This window comes from Uloborus diversus, unplaced genomic scaffold, assembly GCF_026930045.1.
Source record: "Uloborus diversus isolate 005 unplaced genomic scaffold, Udiv.v.3.1 scaffold_14, whole genome shotgun sequence".
NCBI lineage: Eukaryota > Metazoa > Arthropoda > Arachnida > Araneae > Uloboridae > Uloborus > Uloborus diversus.
The window spans coordinates 678,794-701,126 of NW_026558098.1; the positions used below are offsets into that span (position 1 = coordinate 678,794).

Here is a 22,333-nt window from a genome sequence, read left to right on the forward strand (position 1 = left end):
TGACAACTCCAGGTATTTTTATCGAAAATTTCTATCTGTTCAGTATCGAAAATAGGTGCACTACAGTGCTAAAGATTGTAGATTACGAGGGCAATTACATCCTTGTTCAAAGATAGAAACTATTGAAAGTGTATTTGTTTAAAAAAACGACATTACTTTCCGATCCCCCCTATACTGTTAGCTAAGACCATTTTCATTATGACTAGTTCACATTTTGTGTGGTGAGTCTATTTAATTCATTGCTTGCTGAAAAGGACAACGTCTATACATATACTAATGATAAGAATAGACCGAGCTTTGGCAACCCTTTTGCTGCTCATAAATCAAACCATGTGACTGGTGGATATCCTAGCAACAGAAATAAAATAAATAGAATTGATGGAACACGGAAGATGATCTTTTATGGAGTCCGATTTGTAAATTTGTTATTCTTAGTTGTCAATAATTTGTTAATATAGTGAGTTTTTCGTTTAGATAGTACTGCGCATTTTCTTTAGTCAACTTCAATAACGCTCTAAGCAATTAAAGATGCAAGCGCCCGAAAAGAATCGGCAAACGGTAAGATTTTTACCCACAATTTCAATTTAAGATGCCGATTAGTACATTTTTGCGTTAACGCAAAACGTTTACGCCATTACGTTCACCCCAACACTGACGTAGCAGTTCCAAATGAAATAAAAGTTAGTGAAAACTGTGATCAAAAACTAATTACTCATGTCAAAATAATGCATAACTAAAAGAAAAACAGTTCAATCACTGCACCTGGAAAAAAAAAAATTATAACGAAAACACATTACGTCTTAAAATACATGTCGAGTGCCAAACTATAGATAATCCTGCCATCTAGCAACCCTGCTGCCAAAGTTTTCGCCAAGCCTCCCACCCGTCACATGATGTATCCATGAACCCATTTTTTCATCAGCAAGTCTGGGAAAGCTCGGTCTACTCTTATTATTCGTGTATGGTCCACTATGTTACCACTTAGTAACTATTGAAGTATTTACAATAACAGATGTGGTTTGTTGGTTAGAAACACGGGGGGGTTCCGTTTTTAATGATCAAGTATTTTAATTTAGTTAGGTTTTTGACCAAAAGGTAGCGCTGGAGTGGAGTTAATGGAATATTATTATAATGCAGCTCATTTTGATAAATAGAAAAGTTTCAATGCTACAGCTATTCATTGCGAGTTCAATCTTTCAGAGTTAAAACCTTCAGATAGTAGAAAACCCTGCACAAATTTGAAATTTGACCTCTTGAATTCAAATTATGTTTTTCGCGATCACGAGTGTGTGTGTATGTAGGCATGTGTGTTTATGTGTGTGGGGGTGTATGTGTTTATGTGTGTGTGAGGGGTATGTGTATGTGTGTGTAGACGTGTGTTTGTGTCTGTGTGCAGGTATGAGTGTGTGGGTAGTTGTGTGTATGAGTGATTGTGTGTGGTGGGAGTGTGTGTGTGTATGTAGGCATGTGTGTTTATGTGTGTGTGGGGGGTATGTGTGTTTATGTGTGTGTGAGGGGTATGTGTGTTTATATGTGTGTGAGGGGTATGTGTGTTTATGTGTGTGTGAGGGGTATGTGTGTTTATATGTGTGTGAGGGGTATGTGTGTTTTGTGTGTAGGGGGTATGTGTATGTGTGTGTAGGCATGTGTGTTTGTGTCTGTGCAGGTATAAGTGTGTGGGGAGGTATGTGTATGAGTGTATGTGTGTGGTGGAGAATGTGTATGTGTGTGTAGGCATATGTGTTTGTGTCTGTGTGCAGACATATGTGTTTGTGTCTGTGTGTAGGCATGAGTGTGATGAGTGTGTGGGTAGTTATGTGTAGGCATGAGTGTGTGGGTAGTAGTGTGTAGGTGTATGTGTAGGTGTCTGTATGTATGCGTGTGTATGTATGTGTTTGAGTGTGTTTGTGTATGTGTAGGTGTATGTATTCGTGTGTGCGCGCGTGTGCGTGTGTGTAGTTGTGTATGTATGCGCGTGTGTGTAGCATAGGGATACAACCTGGAGACGGCTTTCGCTAGAGGAGCAGCATCATGAGGAGCCGGTCGACGGCGATGCTGCAGAGGGTGCTGGCGGGAAAATAAAATGATAGCACATCAAAACAGTCAAGTGAGAACAATAAGCAATCGTGATTGCTCAAAAAAACGCCTCAGATGTTATAAGGGACATATGTTGGCGTCTTTGGCTCCTTCGAAATGAGCCAAAGACGTAAGCGGAGGCCCCTATATATACGAGCCGGCGCATCAGCCATTTTGGACCAGAGCGCATGTTTGCGTGGCTGCCTTTTCTGGCGAGTGATCGCGTTTGGTGATTGTTCACAGCGAGTGATTATTAGCGGCACACGTGAATTGTTTATTAAATAAAATATTATTTTCGGCAAATTTGGCGAAACCCGAAACTATGCTGCGGTAACCCTAGCAGTACAACAATAAAAAAATCCGATCCAAAATGGCTCAACTTCCGCTGATGCGTCGACCTATCTCCCTATATAGACGTGATTTCAAGGTGTCTAAGGACCTTTAACCTTCAAAATTTTCGACTTTCTGGAAAAAATATATGTTATGCATGATTTAATTCTGAACAATTTGATACCTTATTTATTACCATACGCCGAAAACTTTTCAAGTTAGCGCAAAAATGCGTGAACTTTCTCCAATAGAGATTCATGTTGACAGCAGCTGTTTAAGTATTTTTAACACGCTTTTATTAGCTTCACCTGTATGTAATTTTGCGCGCGACCTCAGACCCGATGACAATGCAATATTCTCTAATAGAATTAATTAATGAACTCTTTTAATTGTCAGTTTCCTCCAATTTTAATCAATATTTTGGCATAAATCCAACAATGTGAAAAAGGAAAAATAAAAAAAAAATACATTTAAAAATGCTCGCAAAAATGATTTAAAAATATCTACAAAAACCTTTCATTTTTCTGCATCAGACAAAATGTGTTCCAATGTTCCGAGGTAACTAGAACATGAAATAGAATTGTTTTTAACTAATTTCATGCCAAAATTTAGGTGAGCCTTCAATTGGGAAATTCATTGCTGATCAGACCATTGTTGAACAAAACTTTTATTCAAATGCATCTCAAATTTTCAAAGTAATATAGATATGATTTCCGCAAACTACATCGATGACTCAGTAGCTTCCCATTGGGGTGCCCTTGTTTTATAAATAATTTCGTCGCCTGATAATTCTCCAACATAAGACTAAAAAACAGCAAAATAAAATAATAGTTTAAAAAACTAAAAAAACACGCTTTCGTAGCAAAATGAACAAAAAAGTGAAAGATAATCTTTGGGTGATAGTAGTTGACCAATCACTTAATTTTAATGTAATAAAAAAAGGCGGGGGGGGGGCGGGGCTTCTTATCAGTTGTCTTGGATTTCTTCCATTTGTTGTCCAAGCAAAAACGTAAATAGACAGCCCCCCACGCTTTTTTGTATTACATTAAAATTACGTGATTGGTCAACTACTATCATCCAAAGATTATTTTTCACTTTTTTGTTCATTTTGCTACGAAAGCGTGATTTTTTCTTAGGTGCGTTTCGCCTGCATGATATCTTAGAATGTTTCTTATATATTTCCGTTAAACTTTTAATGCATGTTTGACTGGTATATTTTCGAAATCTGGTTCGTGTTAAAGTTGTATTATTGTTTATATATATTTCTTTATTATTGTGTGGCAACACTAAGTAGGTTTTTGAAGTTTTACAATGGCGATCATCTAGTAAGTTGGAATAAAGTTTCGCTAATAATAGCTTCGCCTTTTCATCTTCATAGTTCAAAGTTAACTCTGCTAAGTAGATACATAACCTTAATATGTTAATTAGGTATAACTTTGATATACACCCCCAAAAATTACGCGCCAAATCTGGCATTCCCTACGGACTTCTTAGGGTTGCTGTTCCTTATTTTGGTGTTGCCAATTTAGGTTTTTTCAGCTTTTAGGTTTTTACTGTTGCCAAATTTAGTATTTTTATGTATTTTGTACCATTTTTTGAGTTTTTTTAAAAGTTTTGTATCAACAAAAACAAAAAAAGTCGCCAAATTTCCGATTTGGGGGGGGGATATCAAAGTAGTTCCGTTAATTAAAATCATTTGGTTATTGTAAAATTTATCAGATTATGTAAAATTTATCAGTTCGTACCTTAAATCGCAACAGTTCTAGAGAAGTTAGAATGACAAATACACATATGAGTGTTAGCATTTCTCATTTGAGAAATCGGATTTTAATTTATTATGCATATTATGTGTGTTTTGCTTTAATCTGTGAGATGCGTTCTCTGATTCGTCAGGTGTCTGGTCACATGGACTACTCGAACAAGATGGACACGATCCTGAGGGCCGTCGGGGTGAGGACGACGGACGAGGCGCGGGACGGAGAGGGACTGCGCAAGTCCCGCTCTGCAGCGCCCCCTGCTGGCGGAAACAAGGTAACTGCTTGTGTGCATGCGCGTCCAAATACAGTGAAACACCGTTTATACTGTAACGGATTCGGTGCGACTTCCATTTTCTTGAAATGAAGACACAGTTCTTGATTAAAAAAAATACAGGAAATTTATTTACACTATGTACAGGAAAGAGCGTCAACATCTGCTAAATTATTCATCAGCAATTAAGCAAATATCACTCAACACCGTAAACTCAACGTTTACACACGTATTTACTTCCAAATACGAAAACAACACAGCGAAATGCCTCGCTATAAACAGAGCTAATACACTCTCAGTACAAATTCTCGATCGAGACTGAACTTTTTATCCAGCGTAACGGTTTATATACACACCGAAAGAAATCTCTCAAATATTCCAAACGCTTCTGGAAAATAGTAGACCGTTATCAAATTTTATCAATGAACAAAAAGGAAATAGGGGGGTCGTATACTTTAGCCATATGTTAAGGGGTTGTATATTCATTACGGGAAACTATTTACAGGTTACGTTACTACAATAATTACTATTTACAGGATTTGTAACAATACGTTTTTGAGGGGACTATGAAAAAAGCGTATAAATGAAAAAACGAATAATAGGTATATGTTAATGCGCATTAGACCCTGTAGATACCAATTTATGAAACGTATAATTGATAAAAGCGTATAAAAGTGAAACGTATAAACGGTGTTTCACTGTAGTTCGAGTGGGGAGACTGAGAAAATTTTTATACTTCAAGCCCTCCGTTAGTTTAAATCAGAAATAACTTGTCTTTTGATTTCGAAGTACATAAAACATAAATTGAACTGAGGCACGTGAACACACTTTTGCCAGGGCAAACCTAACCCGGCAGCGTCGTCATGCTGTGATTAGGGTCTGCGTAGCCTTTCCAATACTGCCAGGTTTGCCCCAATTATATGGTGTAGATAGTATAAATTGTAAAGTAAGAAAATAACGTTAAAAAAAGCACAAATTTGCCAATTGCAGCTTATTTAGCTTTTGTCGGATGTCTTTTCGTCCATCAGCTCATTACTTTTTGCATTAAAAAAGGCGTTCCCTATAACGCCGAAACACGTGTCTGCTGTAATTGGCAAATTTGTGCTTTTTTTAACGTTGTTTTTCTTACTTTACTGTTCAGCAGAAAGGTATTTATTTATCTTAGTATAAATTGTATTTTGAATTCAAGAGGAGGAAATATAAAACTGCATGAAAGAAAAATACAAAATACGGCCTGTGGAAATACTTTACTGCGCTAGGTAGCTTTTTATTTATGCAGTATGTAGGTCTATCTAAATGGCTCTCCGGATAAAGTGAATTCCGGTTTAATAAGGTCCGGATAAGTGAGCGTTTACCGTACGTAAGAAGTGAAAGTTTCATGAAGCTTTATTTTGTGGATTTTATTAACTTTGAGCAAAATCAATGAAATGGGTCAAATACATTGTCTACGTCATTGACACTGTTGGGTGTATTTTGCATTAATATAGCGCAGCATTTAAGTTTTTGTATGATTTATCTTTTTAACCCCGTCCCTCTCGCTCCCGTGAATATGCCGGGCTGGGATTTTGATCTTCATTTCTCGCGCCCGTGATATTGCCGTGCTGGGATGTGCAATATTAACGAGACGAAACGATTAAAATCAATTCATTTCTTTTGCCCGGATACATTTTATTTCTCTTTTTATACACTAGATGGCAGCACTAGTCCATTTAAACGTAATTGCGGTTTTTAAATGTAATTGCTGAGATGCAGGAAAGAGTTTTGGTACTACTGTCCACATTGTGACGTTGGCCTCTGTATCTCATGCATTTAAATTTACCACACAAGAAAAATTTACTTCTTTACTTATATTACACAAAAGATTAATAAAATTATTTTTTAATATTCAAATGACGTATTTCTTAAATTTTCGCCGCTTGCTTGTTGACTTTTCATAAAATTTTAAATTTTTTTTTAAATTTCAATCCAAAAAATATTGAAAATGAAAAATTGAACGCACATGTTGTTCATACACTTATTTTTATATAATTTTCTTAAATAAAAAATAGACACTTTTATGACTGATTTCTTGATAATTATTCGATTGTTAAGGGGTTAAGTGATCACATGTGCACTATTTTTGGGGGGGGGGGTGACCAACGCAACGGGCCAGATTGGGCATAGTCGCTGTACAGCTTTTATGCAAATTGTCATGTTCGACCTACGTCCATCTCAAGCGGGGGGCTCCGGTTTAAAATTCGTTAAAATCTCAATTTGCATTCCCAATGACGTTCAAGAGAGTGTAGTCTTGGACGGGGAACCTCGAACTAAAATTTGTGGAAGAGCGGAATTTTCAATTTTGCCGAATGAATGAATTTTTCCGAATGGTAAACTATGAGCATCAATCACGATTTATATACAGGTGTCCCGTTTTAACACTAGAAAGACGGAGGGGCCTGTGTGGCCGTAATTTAGTTGCTCAATAACTCGATTAATATCTAACGGAGCTTAATGGAACTTTCTGACCTTTCATTATATGACACTATTTTAATGCTTGTTTAAGGATAGTCAGTACCCTGTATACCGTCAATGTTAGTTTGCACAGGTTTATGTACCTTTTTCTGAAAATCTATTAAAGATACAAGTATGAATTTTTTTCCGTACCTCAAGTAGACTCTGTTCTCTGTACTGAAGTAACATTTTACAGAAAGGAAGCTTAGTTTTTTTTGTAAAAAATTCTAATGTGTAAGTCACTGTATTTGTTTCAAAAAATACCATTTTGCCACACAAAATCAGCTCTATAAAAAAAAAAAATTCGAATATGAGAAAAAGTTTACTTCAGTATATGCAGTTAGATGTATGGAAATAGGTGGTAAAAATTTCAAAGCCTAACACGATTTAGTTTCTGAGAAAAAGGAACATTTAGTTTAAAAAATACCATTTCGAGATATTGCAATTTAAAGGGGAAACCTCATCAAAATAGGTTTTACATTTTTTAAAGCTTATTTTAACTTACTTCTAATGTGAGCACGTTTAAGATGTTTGTATCGTTAAAAAGGTATTGAAATGGAGTTTCAAAATATATAAAAATCAAAAAATCGAATTTTTGAAAGTATTTAGGGTACTGATTCTCCTTAAGCATTTAATGATTCGCCTTATAGTACTTTAAATATTGACTCTTATGCCTAGAAAGACGGGAGGGGCCACAATGGCCCCAAAGCTATTTCGCAATTTAAAAAGTTTTTTTTTTTTTTTTTTTGCTTTTTCTTAACTGTTGTAGCTTAAAAAAATGCTCTTCACTCAAGTGTAACCTATACCTTCCTCTTTATGCAGCCGGTTGAATGTCCAAAAGCTATAAACAGTACCGATTGCTTACCAGCCAAACGGTAGCCATTTATTTCTCTTAGAAAGATAAACTAATTCTACCTTTTGGCGAGTATAGACAGAAAAACTAAAAATACTTTAGGTACTAAGTTTTATTTAGTCGTATAAGAAGGTGCATCGGGGTATGTGGACTGACTCAAGTAGAGTTTTTAAAACAATTCACCCAAAAATGGGTAGGGGCCACACTAGCCCCTTCAGTCTTTCTAGGTATACAGGAAATTTCAGTCTTTCTAGTGTTAACCTGCAAGAGCTCTATTTTCGCCAACGTTAGTCCTAGATACGTGCTTCCAATTGCAAAAATGTTCAAAATCAGATGCAGAGTTAAGATATTGAATATTTGAAGTAAAAACAAAAATGAGTCAAAAAATACAAAATTTAACTTTTTATACTGACCCCAGGCCTCCTAACTTATATTCGAGGAAATGATCTCCATTAAAAAACATATACGCAAAAACGTAGCGCAAAGGCTAATGCAGTTTACTGCGCAACGGCTGAAAACGAGACTCCACAGTTAGAAAGCAAACCGACGCTCTCCTTTCGTTCACCCGACGCCCGGCTATTTATAAATCTAGAGAAGTTTCGACAATTCTTTGATTCTACTGCGTTCTACCAATTTCTCATAGTTTCTTTTTATTCATTCACGAATCTTATCAATCAGAGACGGGGGACCGTATACTTCAGTCGAATGTTTAGGGGGTTGTATGTACATTACAAGAAACTATTTACAGGTTACGTTTACTGAGATAATTTTAGATGAAAAATAATGGGACCAACGCCAAATTTAGCCAGATTACTACAAATTAATCATGAAAACAATTACTATTTACATAATGTGTAACAATACATTTCCCTATCCCAGATTTGACTGCATTGAATGTCTATGTTCCTCGACTTAAGCATTGGTTTTCTAAGAGCGAATCACCGACCTTCGGCGTCGCTTCTCGCCGAGAAGAAAACTTAATTCTTCTGCGCATGCGCGCCCGAGCTAAATCGACGTCGTGACTGGCCACGCCGGAATCACTCGACATTGATTTCAGCGTCACGCCGAGTAGCGACGCCAAAGCTCGGTGATTTCGCTTCTAGGAAACCAGGGCATTAACGATATCCTCGATGAAACGATCACTTTTCCCAGTCCCTTGACGATCGTTGAATCGAGGTTATGCCTTACTGTGAAATGGACTCTCTCTTTCTCTCTCCCTCTAGCACCGGCAGAAGCCCAGGTCCAGGTCCGAGGGCGACCTGAGGAGGAGCTCCTTCGAAGTGCCGGACTGTCCGGCCCCCGGCCTCCCGAGGGACCGGTCCCAGTCCCTGGACAGTGGACTGAGCCGGTCCGGCTCACCCGGATGGACGACGCCGGACGGGAGGCGCTCCCCCCGCCCTGCCCCACAAGGGGAGCGGAGCTCCACCGAGCTCCTGGCCCCCGGATCTTGGGACTGGACCGCGTGGGAAGAGGAAGTCCAGTGAGAAGGTTCATTATCGTCCCCATCTGTGTTTTTTTTTAAATAAAACGCAATTTGTGTGCAAGAGAGGAATGTGTTTCTGCCGGTTTACCCATTAACCCTTTCAGACCTGGTGTCCGGTATACCGGACAACCACTTTAAACAGCTGCTAATCATTTAATAATTGATTTAATTAGTTGATTCTTTTTGTAGTTGACTCTTTACATTCTGCTTATTATAATCTGTGAAATAATTTTTCGTTATACAGTTTGACCACGAATTGTATGTAATTTGGCAATCTGCCAAGTAAAGACGATTCCATCTGAATGAATCTGGCAGGGGAGAAGGGAAAATAACGATGGGATTCTGATGCACGCGTTTTATGATGTCACTAGTGCCTTATTCATTTATTGCATTCTCAAAAGTAAAATAGTGGGAAACAAAAATAGTTACCATGGAAACAACAAAAAGAAAAGAAAACATTTTCATTTCGTTCAGGAAGGTAAAAGCGAAATGGTAAGCTCAAAACTGTGTTGTGAATAAATAAATAAATTCATTTTTGCCGTGAGAATACGGATCGAATATACTTTAGATTTAAAAAATGCTGCTGTGAGCAAATTTTCATTTTTACAAAACTAAGGCTAAATAATAGAGACCGAAGTGCACATCTGAAACAAACCAACTAACAGCCCTATAAACTGATAAATACGTCCATTTCCGCCTTCAAACCGGATTTTAGCCTTCCCATGTAATCGATCGTGAAACAGTATGATTGACAACACTGACATATAAGGATTGAGAGATAGAGAGTGGCTCATTTTTCCAACCATGGATTTTCATCTGAAAAGCGGGGATTTTTCCCTGATTTTTTAAAAAATATATAATTTTAATGAATCGTTTCAAACGCTTATTTTATGTTTTATAATTGTTTGTAGACCATTTTATAATGAAGTTTGTTTGGTATTTTATCGTTTTTGCTTATGAAATATTGATGTAAAAATTAGGATCTGAGCATTTTTTAAATAATTTGACTAAGTTTAATATTTTTAAAAAATTACTTAAATCGGAGCGCTTTCATTGTTCACACTTCTGTCGTGTGACATCACAAATGACGAAATGCCATTCAATGTTGCCATTCAGAAGAGCACAATATTTAATTCGCATCTTTACTCACGTGTATTGGCAACGATAGGGTTGATAGCAAGCGTAGAGCGCAATTTTTAATTCGCTGCTTGATTATCATAACGTGGAAACGTAGTAGAAAGAGGCGCCAAATTGCATCATTTCTGACGTCATCAAGACCACGCCTTGTTTGGAAAAATCGGACAGATTAAAAAAATTAATTAAAGAAAAACTGTTGGGGAAAATCAAAGGGGTCCCATCCCCAATCATCCGGGTCCATGTTTTTTTTTTTTTTTTTTTCTCTCATTCTATCCATTTCAATGACTAAAAGTTGTACTTTTGACTGAAGGAAACTACCCCATTCCCCCTTTCTCTTCAAAATGTGCAAAAGTTCTTTATTTTTAGATCTAAAACCTAATTAAATTCAAATGAACATGAAACACCGGCAGCCCTCGTGGTGGCTGTTTATAACCTTCCGCCACTGCCTTTGAAATATTTACTGGCTCATAAAATTCACTCTGAAAACACCTGGTGATTGAACCGTAATCATGCGTTTTAGCTGCTGATAATTTAATAATTGATTTAATTAGTTGATTTTTTTTTTTTTTTTTTTTTTTGTAGTTGACTTTTTACATTCTCCTTATTATAATCTGTGAAATAATTTTTCGTTTTGGGATTGACAACAATAAGGATCGAGAGATAGCGAGTGGCTCATTTTTCCAACCATGGATTTTTATCTGAAAAGCGAGATTTTTTTCCTGATTTTTTAAAATATATATAATCTATGATAATCTATGATCTAATATAATATATGATTAATCGTTTCAAACGCTTATATTATGTTTTATAATTGTTTGTAAAACATTTTAGAATGAAGTTTGTTCGGTATTTTATCGTTTTTGTATATGAAATATTGATTTCAAAAATACAAGTCCGGAATATTGGACGTGCCATAATTCTTTTAGTTTTTCTCCTACAAACTCGAAATGTTGTCTATAAGATACCCTGTACCATAGTACACTGTGTACCAAATATCAACATTTTTGGTCCAATATTTCATAATTACAATTATTTAAATACAAACTGTCAGTTACTCGTGCCGTTACCCTAATCGCTATCGTGGATTATGTATCGATATAAAATCCGAGATCATGGGCGCCCATATAAAGGGGGGCTTAAGCCCCCCCCCCCCCCCAGATATAAGAACTTCCTTGCTTTTAGTACTTTTTTCTTTGCAAAAATGTAAAAACATTTCCTTTCCAGCCATTAATAAGTTTTTTAAAAAATGTCAAATTTCAATAACTGTACAAAAATTGGTTTCCGTGGGTAAAATATCCTGCTAAACCGTGAAGAAAATATCTGACCCTCCCCCCCCCCCCTTGAAATTTTGCATATGGGCGCCCATGTCCGAGATGGTATATCAATAATATAATAGGGAAGTTACAATCTATTAAATGTTCCTATTTTGACTATTGGATATTGTTAATGGAGCCTCAAAACTAAAAAATTCACCATAGCCGAATTTAAAACACCATGATTTATTTTTAATGAATTTTTAAAAATCCACGCGCAGAAGTGCGCGCTTCTGAAACGTCACGAGCCTACGTCACAGGGCGCGAACGGGCTGCCTCCCGCCGAAGATCCCTTGTTTTCGCTAGGGACATTTTTGAGCGCGCTGATATTTTTGTTTTTTAGAAACTCAATAATCCTTTTGAACACACTATGGAGGCCAGATTCGTTAAAGCACAATCTAATAATCTTCCTCAAGTAACATCAATGATGGTTTTCGAATAGTTCCGAAAGGATGAGAGGTTTAATATTCCAGAAACGCGAGGAGTTGAATGCGAGGAGAAAAGCCTTTTACGTTTCGTCTTTGAAGTCAACTTCGAAGCTCGTCCTTCGGCTTCTCCCGTATTGGAAGTGCGCATGACGTCACTTCCTTTGCCATTTGACGTCACAAACGCTTGAACTTTAAAAATTAATTTAAAAAAACTACTTATCGTATCGCAAAAATTTTTTCACCTATGATGTTCATACATGTTACTCTATCTTATACAAATAAAATTGAAAAATCGAAAATTTCCCTATTGATCTATCATTGATTATATATCGAGGTGAACTTTTTCAGTTTCGCTTCCCATCTAAAAACCACTTGTTGCGAGTGTCATCCATTTGAAAAACACCTTCAAAGAGGTATTTTTATATTTTTGCTGGAGGTGCGAAAATAGTTCATTTTCAAGTAAATGTTTGTAAAACGGAACTTGATTTTCTCCTTTCGTTTTCTTTTCGGGACTCTGCCCACTCGGATCACTTTTCTTTTTGGCTCTGATGGTTCGACATTCACCAACTTTCAAACTGAATCTTTCGGCTGTGACAATAAAAGTCAAAACATATCGTTGAAGGCTATTTCCTGATCATGCTCTTCTCTACATAGTACAAAATGAAGTCTCCAAAATGCGTTTGTGTGTTTGAACTCGCAAAACTCGAGAACTACCCGGCCGTTTTTGCTGAAATTTTCACAGTGTGTTCCTTTAAGTCCTGAAAAGGTTTGCAGACCAGTTCGAAAACAATTCGACGAATAGTTCTTTTTTTTATTCCAATTTAAGCCCAATTTTTACATAAATTCCCGAATATGGGGGTGAAAAATGACTCGCAATTAGTAATATTATATATCGTTGAAAAGAGTAGAATTTTCTGCGTTCTACGCAATTTGTTTCAATGATCTAACTTAATTACGACGAGAGTTATTTGCATTTTTAGTTCGAATTTGTTTAGGCTTAGTTGAAATTTAGGTACTACTTTCTTCATTAAATCTTATCAATGAAAAATGAAGGGATTGTCCCACAGTTTTCTTTTTCACAAAACTGAAAAGAGCAGCTGATTTTATTCCAGATCTAACCCGACCTATGGTCGAAAGTTTAGTCCTCCATCTCCATTAGAAAAAAAGTTACAAGCGAATGAAATGAAGTTCAAAAATCTGTTCTCTATACAAGTTTTTAACCATTTTATTTTCCGTTTCCACGGTAACGCTTTTTGAATCCATTGTTTATTTCCATCTTTCTCATATTCAATTCTTAAACTTATTTTATTTTGTGTTTCCATGGTTACGCTTTTTAAATTCGTCTTTCTCATTAAAATTTCTTAAAAGTATTTTAATATCTGTCATCATTGTTTGAAGGGGAAATTTTGCATGATTGTTTCTTTTTCTTTTATTTAAGCCTGATTGTTGAATATACGTCACTTGACACAATTTTTATTTTCAAAGTAGACCGGGCAAAGCCGGGCAACACAGCTAGTTCATTCATAAACAAACGAGCAAGGAGGACCTGAAACGAAAACTGAAAATAATGCTCTCAAAATCCAAGCCAAACCCCATTCCATAGGACACCCCCGGCAGAAACACATTCTTCCAATCGTAAGGATGTATTGTATAAACACCGTGTTTTGTTTATAAACAGATGGGTTGGAAGCTTGACCACGGAGAGAAGGCGCATGAACTGCAAGCGGAAACGGAACCACTTTATTTTGTACAGGTAAAGCGAGAACGAGCGCTGATTTTACCTGCCACAAAATGATGTTCCGTTTTCGCTTTCAGTTTAAACTCTCCGTGGTCAAGCTCTAGAAATCTGGCCGTCAGATCGTCGTTTCGAAGCCCAGTGACCGGGGTCGCATATAAACAACCTTTACTCAGTTACAGCACCACCGCACTAGAGTCAAATGAAGTGAAAGTGAGTCGAATGAAATCTAGAGAGAATCTAGTGTGGTGATGGTTAGAGACATTACAATAGTTTTGGGACTCCTTATTGACCAATAGACGCAAATGTGTCAGCCATGTTTTTCCCCATCGAACGTATTGAACAAGTTTCGTTCCTCGGAAGTTATGAATTCACGTTTGAATGTTTTGAATTCTCCCCCTCTCTTTGAATAATGTCTAGAAGACATGTTTTGTTTCGAAATGAGACAATAATTATAGCGTGCGAAACGAGCTATACAGAATACGGATGCTGTTTTCACGCGGTAGCCAATCAGCGGTCTCCAAATTTTTACATGGTCTGTAGCAGAGTAAAGGTTGTTTATATGCGACCGGGTCCATACATTCCGAGATTCGTAGAGTCCAGACTCTTTGCGAGTGTGACTGTGTTTCCGGCAGAAATATTTGAAATCGTGCATCGTGTCCAAGAAAGATCTGTACCAATCTAAACATTGATAACTAGAGGTCACAGAAAAAATCATGAAAATAGGCATGGACTAAAAATACCTGACATATGCACTAAACCTGAGCTAAAAGTAAAAATGCGCGCAAGTATTTTTTTACTCACGGCAAGAAAGGTGTAAAAAATAGCTTCTCTATTTTTTGATTTGTTACTAAGGGGATAAATACGTACCAAAACAAATATTTACACAGAATGTAGTGGTACACTGTAAAAAGAATCCGTAAAATTTACAGAAAAAAACTCTGCCAGGACGCCAGTTTTCTTCCGTTTATTTTACAGAAATCTTCCGTATTTTTATTATTTATTCAAGCTGATTTATGAAGATTAAAAAAATGAAACTATACTTTCATAAATCATTTCAATATTTACTATACTACTACGAAATGCATGTATACAAAGGTAAATTTCCGAATATGCCTCTGTCACAGATGACAAAAAAACATAATAATAAAATATTGATTAGGATGCAATGAAATGGAAGTTGCAAACGATTTAAGACTTACTCGCTTTAAATAAATATAAGATCAAAAACTCGAGCACGAGAACCAAAATCCAAACACGCGGGCGAAATTTCGAAGATTCGAAGAAAAACAAAGTATAACCGGTTACAGATTCAAAAAAAACAGAGAAATCCTGTATTTTATTACGAACAGTTTTTTTCTGTAAAAAATACGGATAACTTCTTCAAAATTTACAGTTTTTTTTTTACAGTGTATGCACATTCATTACTTTAACTGCAATGAATCACAATATGATTTTCTTTTGTTAAAAACTGACTGTTTTAATTTAATATCATTTCTAAAGAGTCTCTTCAAAATAAATAAAATTCTCGTGAAAAATGCAGTAACCTGCATTTATTTTTAAAAATTGCCATTTTTATTCATTTATATGCACGGACATCAAACGGGGCTAATGTATGCATTTGTATCACTCAGGGCTCTAATTATGAAAAAAAAAAAAAACAAGTGGAGAAATAAAATGCAATTTGCTGCAAAGGAATGAAGGACTCTGAACTTTTTTTCCGGTGTCGATTGTCTGAAGCAATGGATATGAACGTTTCCTGGACGAGATGGAAACCTTGGCCTCTCTGATCACCCGATGTCACTCCAGTGGATTTCTTTTTTTTTTTAAATTTTTTGGGGAGTGCTCATGTTAAAGAAGTAGTTTGTCAATAATCTGTTTCTGGTGGATTCGTTTCAATTGAAAGGATGCAACCTCACACAGCATATGTTGGAAAACATTTGGAATGTAACCGAATACAGAAGCGAGGTTCATCGTGCCTTTAACGGAGCTATGTTATTGATAGAGTACTGTAAAAATAAATTTCAAAAAAAAGAAAAAAATCTTAAGATTTCTTCATTCTTTTGCAGCAAATTGCATTTCATTTCACCTGTTAGTATTTTTATTGTTAATGATTAGAATCAGGGACGTCCGAAGAGGGGGCGATCGCCCCGGCCCAAGATACGAGACGGCGCCACAAACCGAGCTTTTGCTGTATTGTAATTTGTTATTATTTTTATATTATCCCGCCATAAAAATAGCATTTAACCCTTCAGACCTGATGTCCGGTATACCAGACATACACTTTAAACAGCTGCTAATCATTTAATAATTGATTTAATTAGTTGTTTTTTTTTTTTTTTTTTTTTTTTTTTTTTTTTTGTAGTTGACTCTTTACATTCTACTTATTATAATCTGTGAAATAATTTTTCGTTTTGTGTTTGACAACACTGACATATAAGGATTGAGAGATAGAGAGTGGCTCATTTTTCCAATCATGGAGTTTCATCTGAAAGTCGAGGTTTTTTTCCTGATTTTTTTTAAATATAGTTATAACATAATCTTTAATTAATCGTTTCAAACGCTTATATTATGTTTTATGATTGTTTGTAGAACATTTTATAATGAAGTTTGTTCGGTGTTTTATCGTTTTTGTATATGAAATATTGGAAGATTGGAGTCTGGAATATTGGACGTGCCATAACTCTTTTGATTTTTCTCCTACAAACTCAAAATGTTGTCTATAAGATGCCCTTTACCATAGTACACTGTGTACCAAATATCAACATTTTTTGGTCCAATATTTCATAATTCCGACTGAAGGGGTTAAAATGCTAACTCGTTACATTTAATTTCTGATTTTATGTGGTAGCCGTATATTTCAGATTACATATTCAATTATGAAAAAAATAAAGTACTTTTCCAGTATAGGTTCAACATTCGCTGGGGGGGGGGGCGTAGAAAATTTTTGCCCAGTCGCCGTCATCCCTTAGAACAGCCCTGATTAGAATGGTAAATATCTTTCTCGGACACGGTGTGCAGCAGTTGTTGTTGTCTTGATAATTGAAGCAAGTGCCATACACAAGATATATTTTGATACGGAAGTTTTCAGAGTTGAATGTATGAGTTAAAAGTTGAGAAATGGTGGGAATCAGCAGCAGTCCGCCATTTCACGGACGGAACACCGCCTACGGCCGTTACGGTGTTGCTCGGAGTCCCTTCATCGGAGCAGAGCTCACTCAAAGTTCAAACAGGAACATTCTGAGGTTAGAGAAGAGATTTTCCGTAGTGTCGAATGTTCTGAGTACCCTCGAAACGGCTGCAGAAATAACTTCGACTTCATTCCATGTGCAGGTGATACAGTGCAGCTCAGTATTGTTGGCGCTCCTCCTTGGGTTGAAAAAGCAAGTGATGCCATGGATTGCATTCATCAGATGTTCGTGAAACGAGTTAGCGGATTTCTCTATCAGAAATTAAAATTAATTTCCATCGAATCAGGGGTGATTGTGTTCCGGTATTTTACCGAATTTCCGGTATTTTCGGAAGTATTCCGGTATTTTTTCATATCCGAAAATACCGGAATTATGTTTTTTTTTCGTTATGCTTTTATCTCCCACCTCCGCAATTTTTTTTTTTTTTTATTATTATATAATACTCATCAAATATACCTGCAAGATCCTTAAGATGGACACCTATCCCTTAAGATGGACAAATGTGAAGATAATTTATATAACACCAGCTCAAAACAGGGGTGATTGTGTTCCGGTATTTTACCGAATTTCCGGTATTTTCGGAAGTATTCCGGTATTTTCATGTCCGAAAATACCGGAATTATGTTTTTTTCCCCGTTATGCTTTTATCTCCCACCTCCGCAATTTTTTTTTTTTATTATTATTACATAATATTCATCAAATATACCTGCAAGAGCCTTAAGATGGACACCTATCCCTTAAGATGGACAAATGTGAAGATAATTTATATAACACCAGCTCAAACCAGGGGTAATTGTGTTCCGGTATTTTACCGAATTTCCGGTATTTTCGGAAGTATTCCGGTATTTTCATGTCCGAAAATACCGGAATTATGTTTTTTTTTCTGTTATGCTTTTATCTCCCACCTCCGCAATTTTTTTTTTATTATTATATAATACTCGTCAAATATACCTGCAAGAGCCTTAAGACGGACACCTATCCCCTAAAATGGACAAATGTGAAGATAATTTGTATAACACCAGCTCAAAAGTAACTTTGTAATCCATTAAAAATTTAATTAAATGTTCACACACTATTTTGACTCAGAACTATTTAAAACTATGGCAAAGGTGCACTTAAGTAATAGGGGCCAAAGATTACCCCCCCCCCCCCTCCATTCTCGCTTTGAAACTTTCAGGTATTTTTTGATGAACTCGCAATCACCCCTGTGCATGGATTGCGTTCATCAGATGTTTATGAAACAAGTTAGCGGATTTCTCTGTAAGAAACGAAAATTAATTTCCATCGAATTCTGGCGCCGAACTCCCAGATAAGGCGTACATTGTGGAAGTCTTGCATTAGCTTATCGCGTTTACGGCCCTCCCCATTTTCCTGCGAATTCGATGTATTTGATTCTTTCGCCGAGCGCCAACGATGCTGAGCCGCACTATAAAGTGTCGTGCCTCGAAGGAAAGTGCCCAGAATCCTTTTCTTTGACAATCGAAACTTTCTTCGGCATTTCCGGAGGAGAGTAAAATGTCTTCCTAGAATGTGTGATATTTATTCTGAAAAATGTTTTATGTGTTAATTATGTATTTTTAAGAATGGTTGTAATAAAGAAATGTAGAATCAGCTGCATCGTTTGTCTGTTTTAAGAAACTGTCAAACATTAGACTGAACTAAAGGCAAAGACATTTTCCTATTGCACGTACACTGTATGACCAAAAGTATTGAGACACTTTCAAAAATTCACATTTTTACGGATTTCTCGAGAAATAAAAGACGAATTGCTCTGTCATTTTTTTACACTAAAGGTAAAAGCTAGCTGTCACTTTCCAATAAAAATAAAGTCTACCATTCATTTGGGGAACCGCCAGCAAATTGAGGAAACAAAAAAAAAGGTTTTGATTATTTTTCATTAAAAATAGCTGGCAATAAGCTATTAATTTCGGAAAGAAGTTAAAAAACGATCTAGAATTTAATTTTATATTTTCTTGAAAGTATCTCTAAAACCCACGGAGATATAAGCATTTCTTTCAAATATACATTTTTTTTTTTTTTTTGAAGGTTTTCGGCTTTTATCACGCAGAGTTTTCTGTCAAGCTTTACTAAACTTTCAGAATATTTGACAGCATATTGGAGAAACATCTTTACTAATAATAAAGCAGAAAGTCTCTCTGTCCGGAGGATGTCTGTGGGATGTCTGTAGGATGTCCGTAGGATGTCTGTGACGAGCATAGCGCCTAAACCGTTCGGCCGATTTTCATGAAATTTGGCACAATGTTAGTATGTAGCATGGGGGTGTGCACCTCGAAGCGATTTTTCGAAAATTCGATGTAGTTCTTTTTTTATTCCAATTTTAAGAAAAAAAACTTTGATAAATTACGAAATTATCTTAACGTGGAACCGTAACATGGGCACGAGCCAATGGGCGAGATACGAAATGATCATAACGTGGAACTGTAACGTCGGTACAAGCCAATTGGCGAGGAAATTCACCATACATTATTTGTAAATATACAAGCGAACCAAAAAACCTTTAATTTTTCTATTACGGGCGAAGCCGTGCGGGTGCCACTAGTTACTAATAATAAAGCAGAAAGTCCCTCTGTCTGGATCTCTGTGACGCGCATAGCGCCTAGACCGTTCAGACGATTTTCATGAAATTTGGCACAAAGTTAGTTTGTAGTATGGGGTTGTGCACCTCGAAGCGATTTTTCTAAAATTCGATTTTGTTCTTTTTCTATTGCAATTTTAAGAACATTTTCCCGAGCAAAATTATCATAAGATGGACAAGTAAATTACCAAGTAATAACCATGTGGAACCGTAACATGGGCAAGCCAATTGGCGAGGAATTCACTTTACATTATTTGTAAATGTACAGGCGAACCAAAAGACCTTTTAATTTTTCTATTACGGGCAAAGCCGTGCGGGTACCACTAGTAAATAATAAAATTTGAAGTCGAAATATCGAAAAGTGTTAAGAGTTAACAAAAATAAAGATAGGCCCGTTATTCTGAATATTTCCAAGGGGGGAGGTCATGAACTCGATGAATTTTATACAAAAATCACAAAACCACGCCCACTTATACATAAAAGCGTTAGTTTTTTAAAGTAAGGGAGACCCTTTTCCCCTAAAATTTTAAATGACAGACCTTTGGTTGAAGGGGTGGACTGATGTTGATGTGATTAAAAAGTATTGCTGCGCATTGTTTGTAGGTTTGTAGCTACTTTGTAAAGAATCAGACGTATTTAAGGAATTTTATATAAAACTAGAAAATCACCCGTCACACACAAGATGTGGCGGGGGGAAATTGCTTCTACATTTGAACGAAGCCATTGCCTCTTTGGTAACACAGTAATCTCCCGATTATCCGCGGAATAGGGTGGCACGGTTGCCGCGGATAAGCGAAAACCGCGGATAATCCGAATAATAGGTAAAAAACGATACTTAGTGTATTCAATAGATAACAAATATTAATGACACACGCACATGCATTTAAATTATAACTAAAAACATTGCTACATTGCATCTTTTTAACATTGAATATAAAAAATATATGTAAAATCTAAAAGCAAACAACAACACAATCATGAGATTCAAAAAAAAAAATGTGAAAGGACCTACGGATAATCCGAGCCGCGGATAATCCGACCGCCGATAATCTGGAGTTTACTGTAGTTTGATAGTTGACATTTCAACCCCAATTCCAGAGGATAACCCTAAACTCCTTAAGGGGCCCAACGGCCCTAGAAATTGAAGGGAAAAAAATGAAAATAACTAGCACTAAGACTTATTAACGTGAGTAACCAGTTACTAACCGCTGCGTTCTATGATCAACCGGTTACCATTCACGGGCGTCGTTGGCACGGGGGACAGGGGGGACACGTCCCCCTCAATATTTTGAACTCGTCAAAAGTCCCCCTCAATATTTGAGAATAATAAATGCACATACAAAAAAATTCCGGTTTTACTCATTTGTGCCAAAAAAAAAAAAAAAAAAAAATTGGACCAAAATAGAGCTGTTGATCTACCACGAAAACGAACTGAAAATGACACCCCTTGTCCAGCAAAAACTGCCTTATATACAACATTTGAGGAACCATCTGAAAGTCAGTTGATTCCCACACTGTTCGCTGTCCGTTTAACTGCCTTTTTTGCCTTCTACTTCTTCTTTTTCTTATTTCCTGTATCTTATTACTCCTTACCTCCTACTAACAAAACTCATTAAAACGACGATCCAACCCATTCAAATCCCCCCACCATCTTTCTGACCACTCGGACGGGGGTGATAAATCTTAGTTGGGGTTCGCTTCGTGTTTCCTTCACATTTTCTTAGAAGAAAATGTTTTCTCAGAATTGAGATCAAGGTCGAATGTGTCCCCTGCAAAAAGTGTATGTTATTTTCTATCCAAACGCAGCTGTGTGAACAGCAAACTTCGGACCAAAAAATTCTGTAATTCGAATCAACTATCATTTTTAATTTCTCCAAATCTTCAAGGTCCATTTTAATTCTTTTATGGTAAGTACTGCTCTCTTTTTTTCGTTGAAAAAGGCATAACGATGTACAGCTATTGGAGGTTCTCTCAAAAGATGTTTGAAGACACCCTCATTAGAAAAATACCTTTCAAATTTCTTTTCCCTTTAGGGGGACCCTCGATTCTTTTAGCGCCATCGACACTAGAGTTCAAATTGGTATCAGATATTTTTTTCTTATGTTTTCTCTTAGCCTAAACATGAACCATAAGCCTTTGTCGAAAAAGCGAATATTATAAGAAAATTTTCGGTATTTCGTTTTTATTTTTGATAGTTTTCATCAACTTGCTACGAGCGAAGTTAATAGAAGAACATTTCAGACGAAAATAATGATATTGCGCTATTGATAGTATAAGCTTTCGACTACAACATGAAAATAAAAGTATTTTACTATTTATTGACTGTTCACAACATAAAATATTTTATCCATATTTTTCTAATACATTACATTACTTCTAAGATACATAACAACTGAAGAGAGGATTCTGGATTCTCTCTCTCTCTCCACCATAGGAGAAATATCTTAATTTCGTTCTTTGATTATCTTTTGGCTTGCAAGAATAGTGACCAAAAATGTACTAAAAATTTATGATTTAAGTTCTTAAAATTCAAAACTTTTCTTGTTTTACCAAAAATTTTCAAAATTTCATTGTTATAAACAACAGTAAAATTTGCATTTAAATGAATACATACATTACTGAAGGGAGACGTTACTGGTATGAATACTGAAAACTCGAAGTTTGGTTGGAATT

General features: G+C 36.2%; 1 protein-coding gene across 1 annotated transcript in view; it reads left to right on the plus strand.

Annotated features, from left to right (window-relative positions):
• LOC129232818 (transmembrane and coiled-coil domain-containing protein 4-like) overlaps positions 1-9,393 on the plus strand; it is a 63,363-nt gene extending 53,970 nt beyond the window's left edge. Inside the window, exons 14-15 of the mRNA XM_054866917.1 lie at positions 4,300-4,437; positions 9,001-9,393. Coding sequence (XP_054722892.1) covers positions 4,300-4,437; positions 9,001-9,261 — 399 coding nt within the window. The 3' untranslated portion in view covers positions 9,262-9,393. The remainder of the gene's footprint in view (positions 1-4,299; positions 4,438-9,000) is intronic.
• Positions 9,394-22,333: the final 12,940 nt, after the last annotated feature.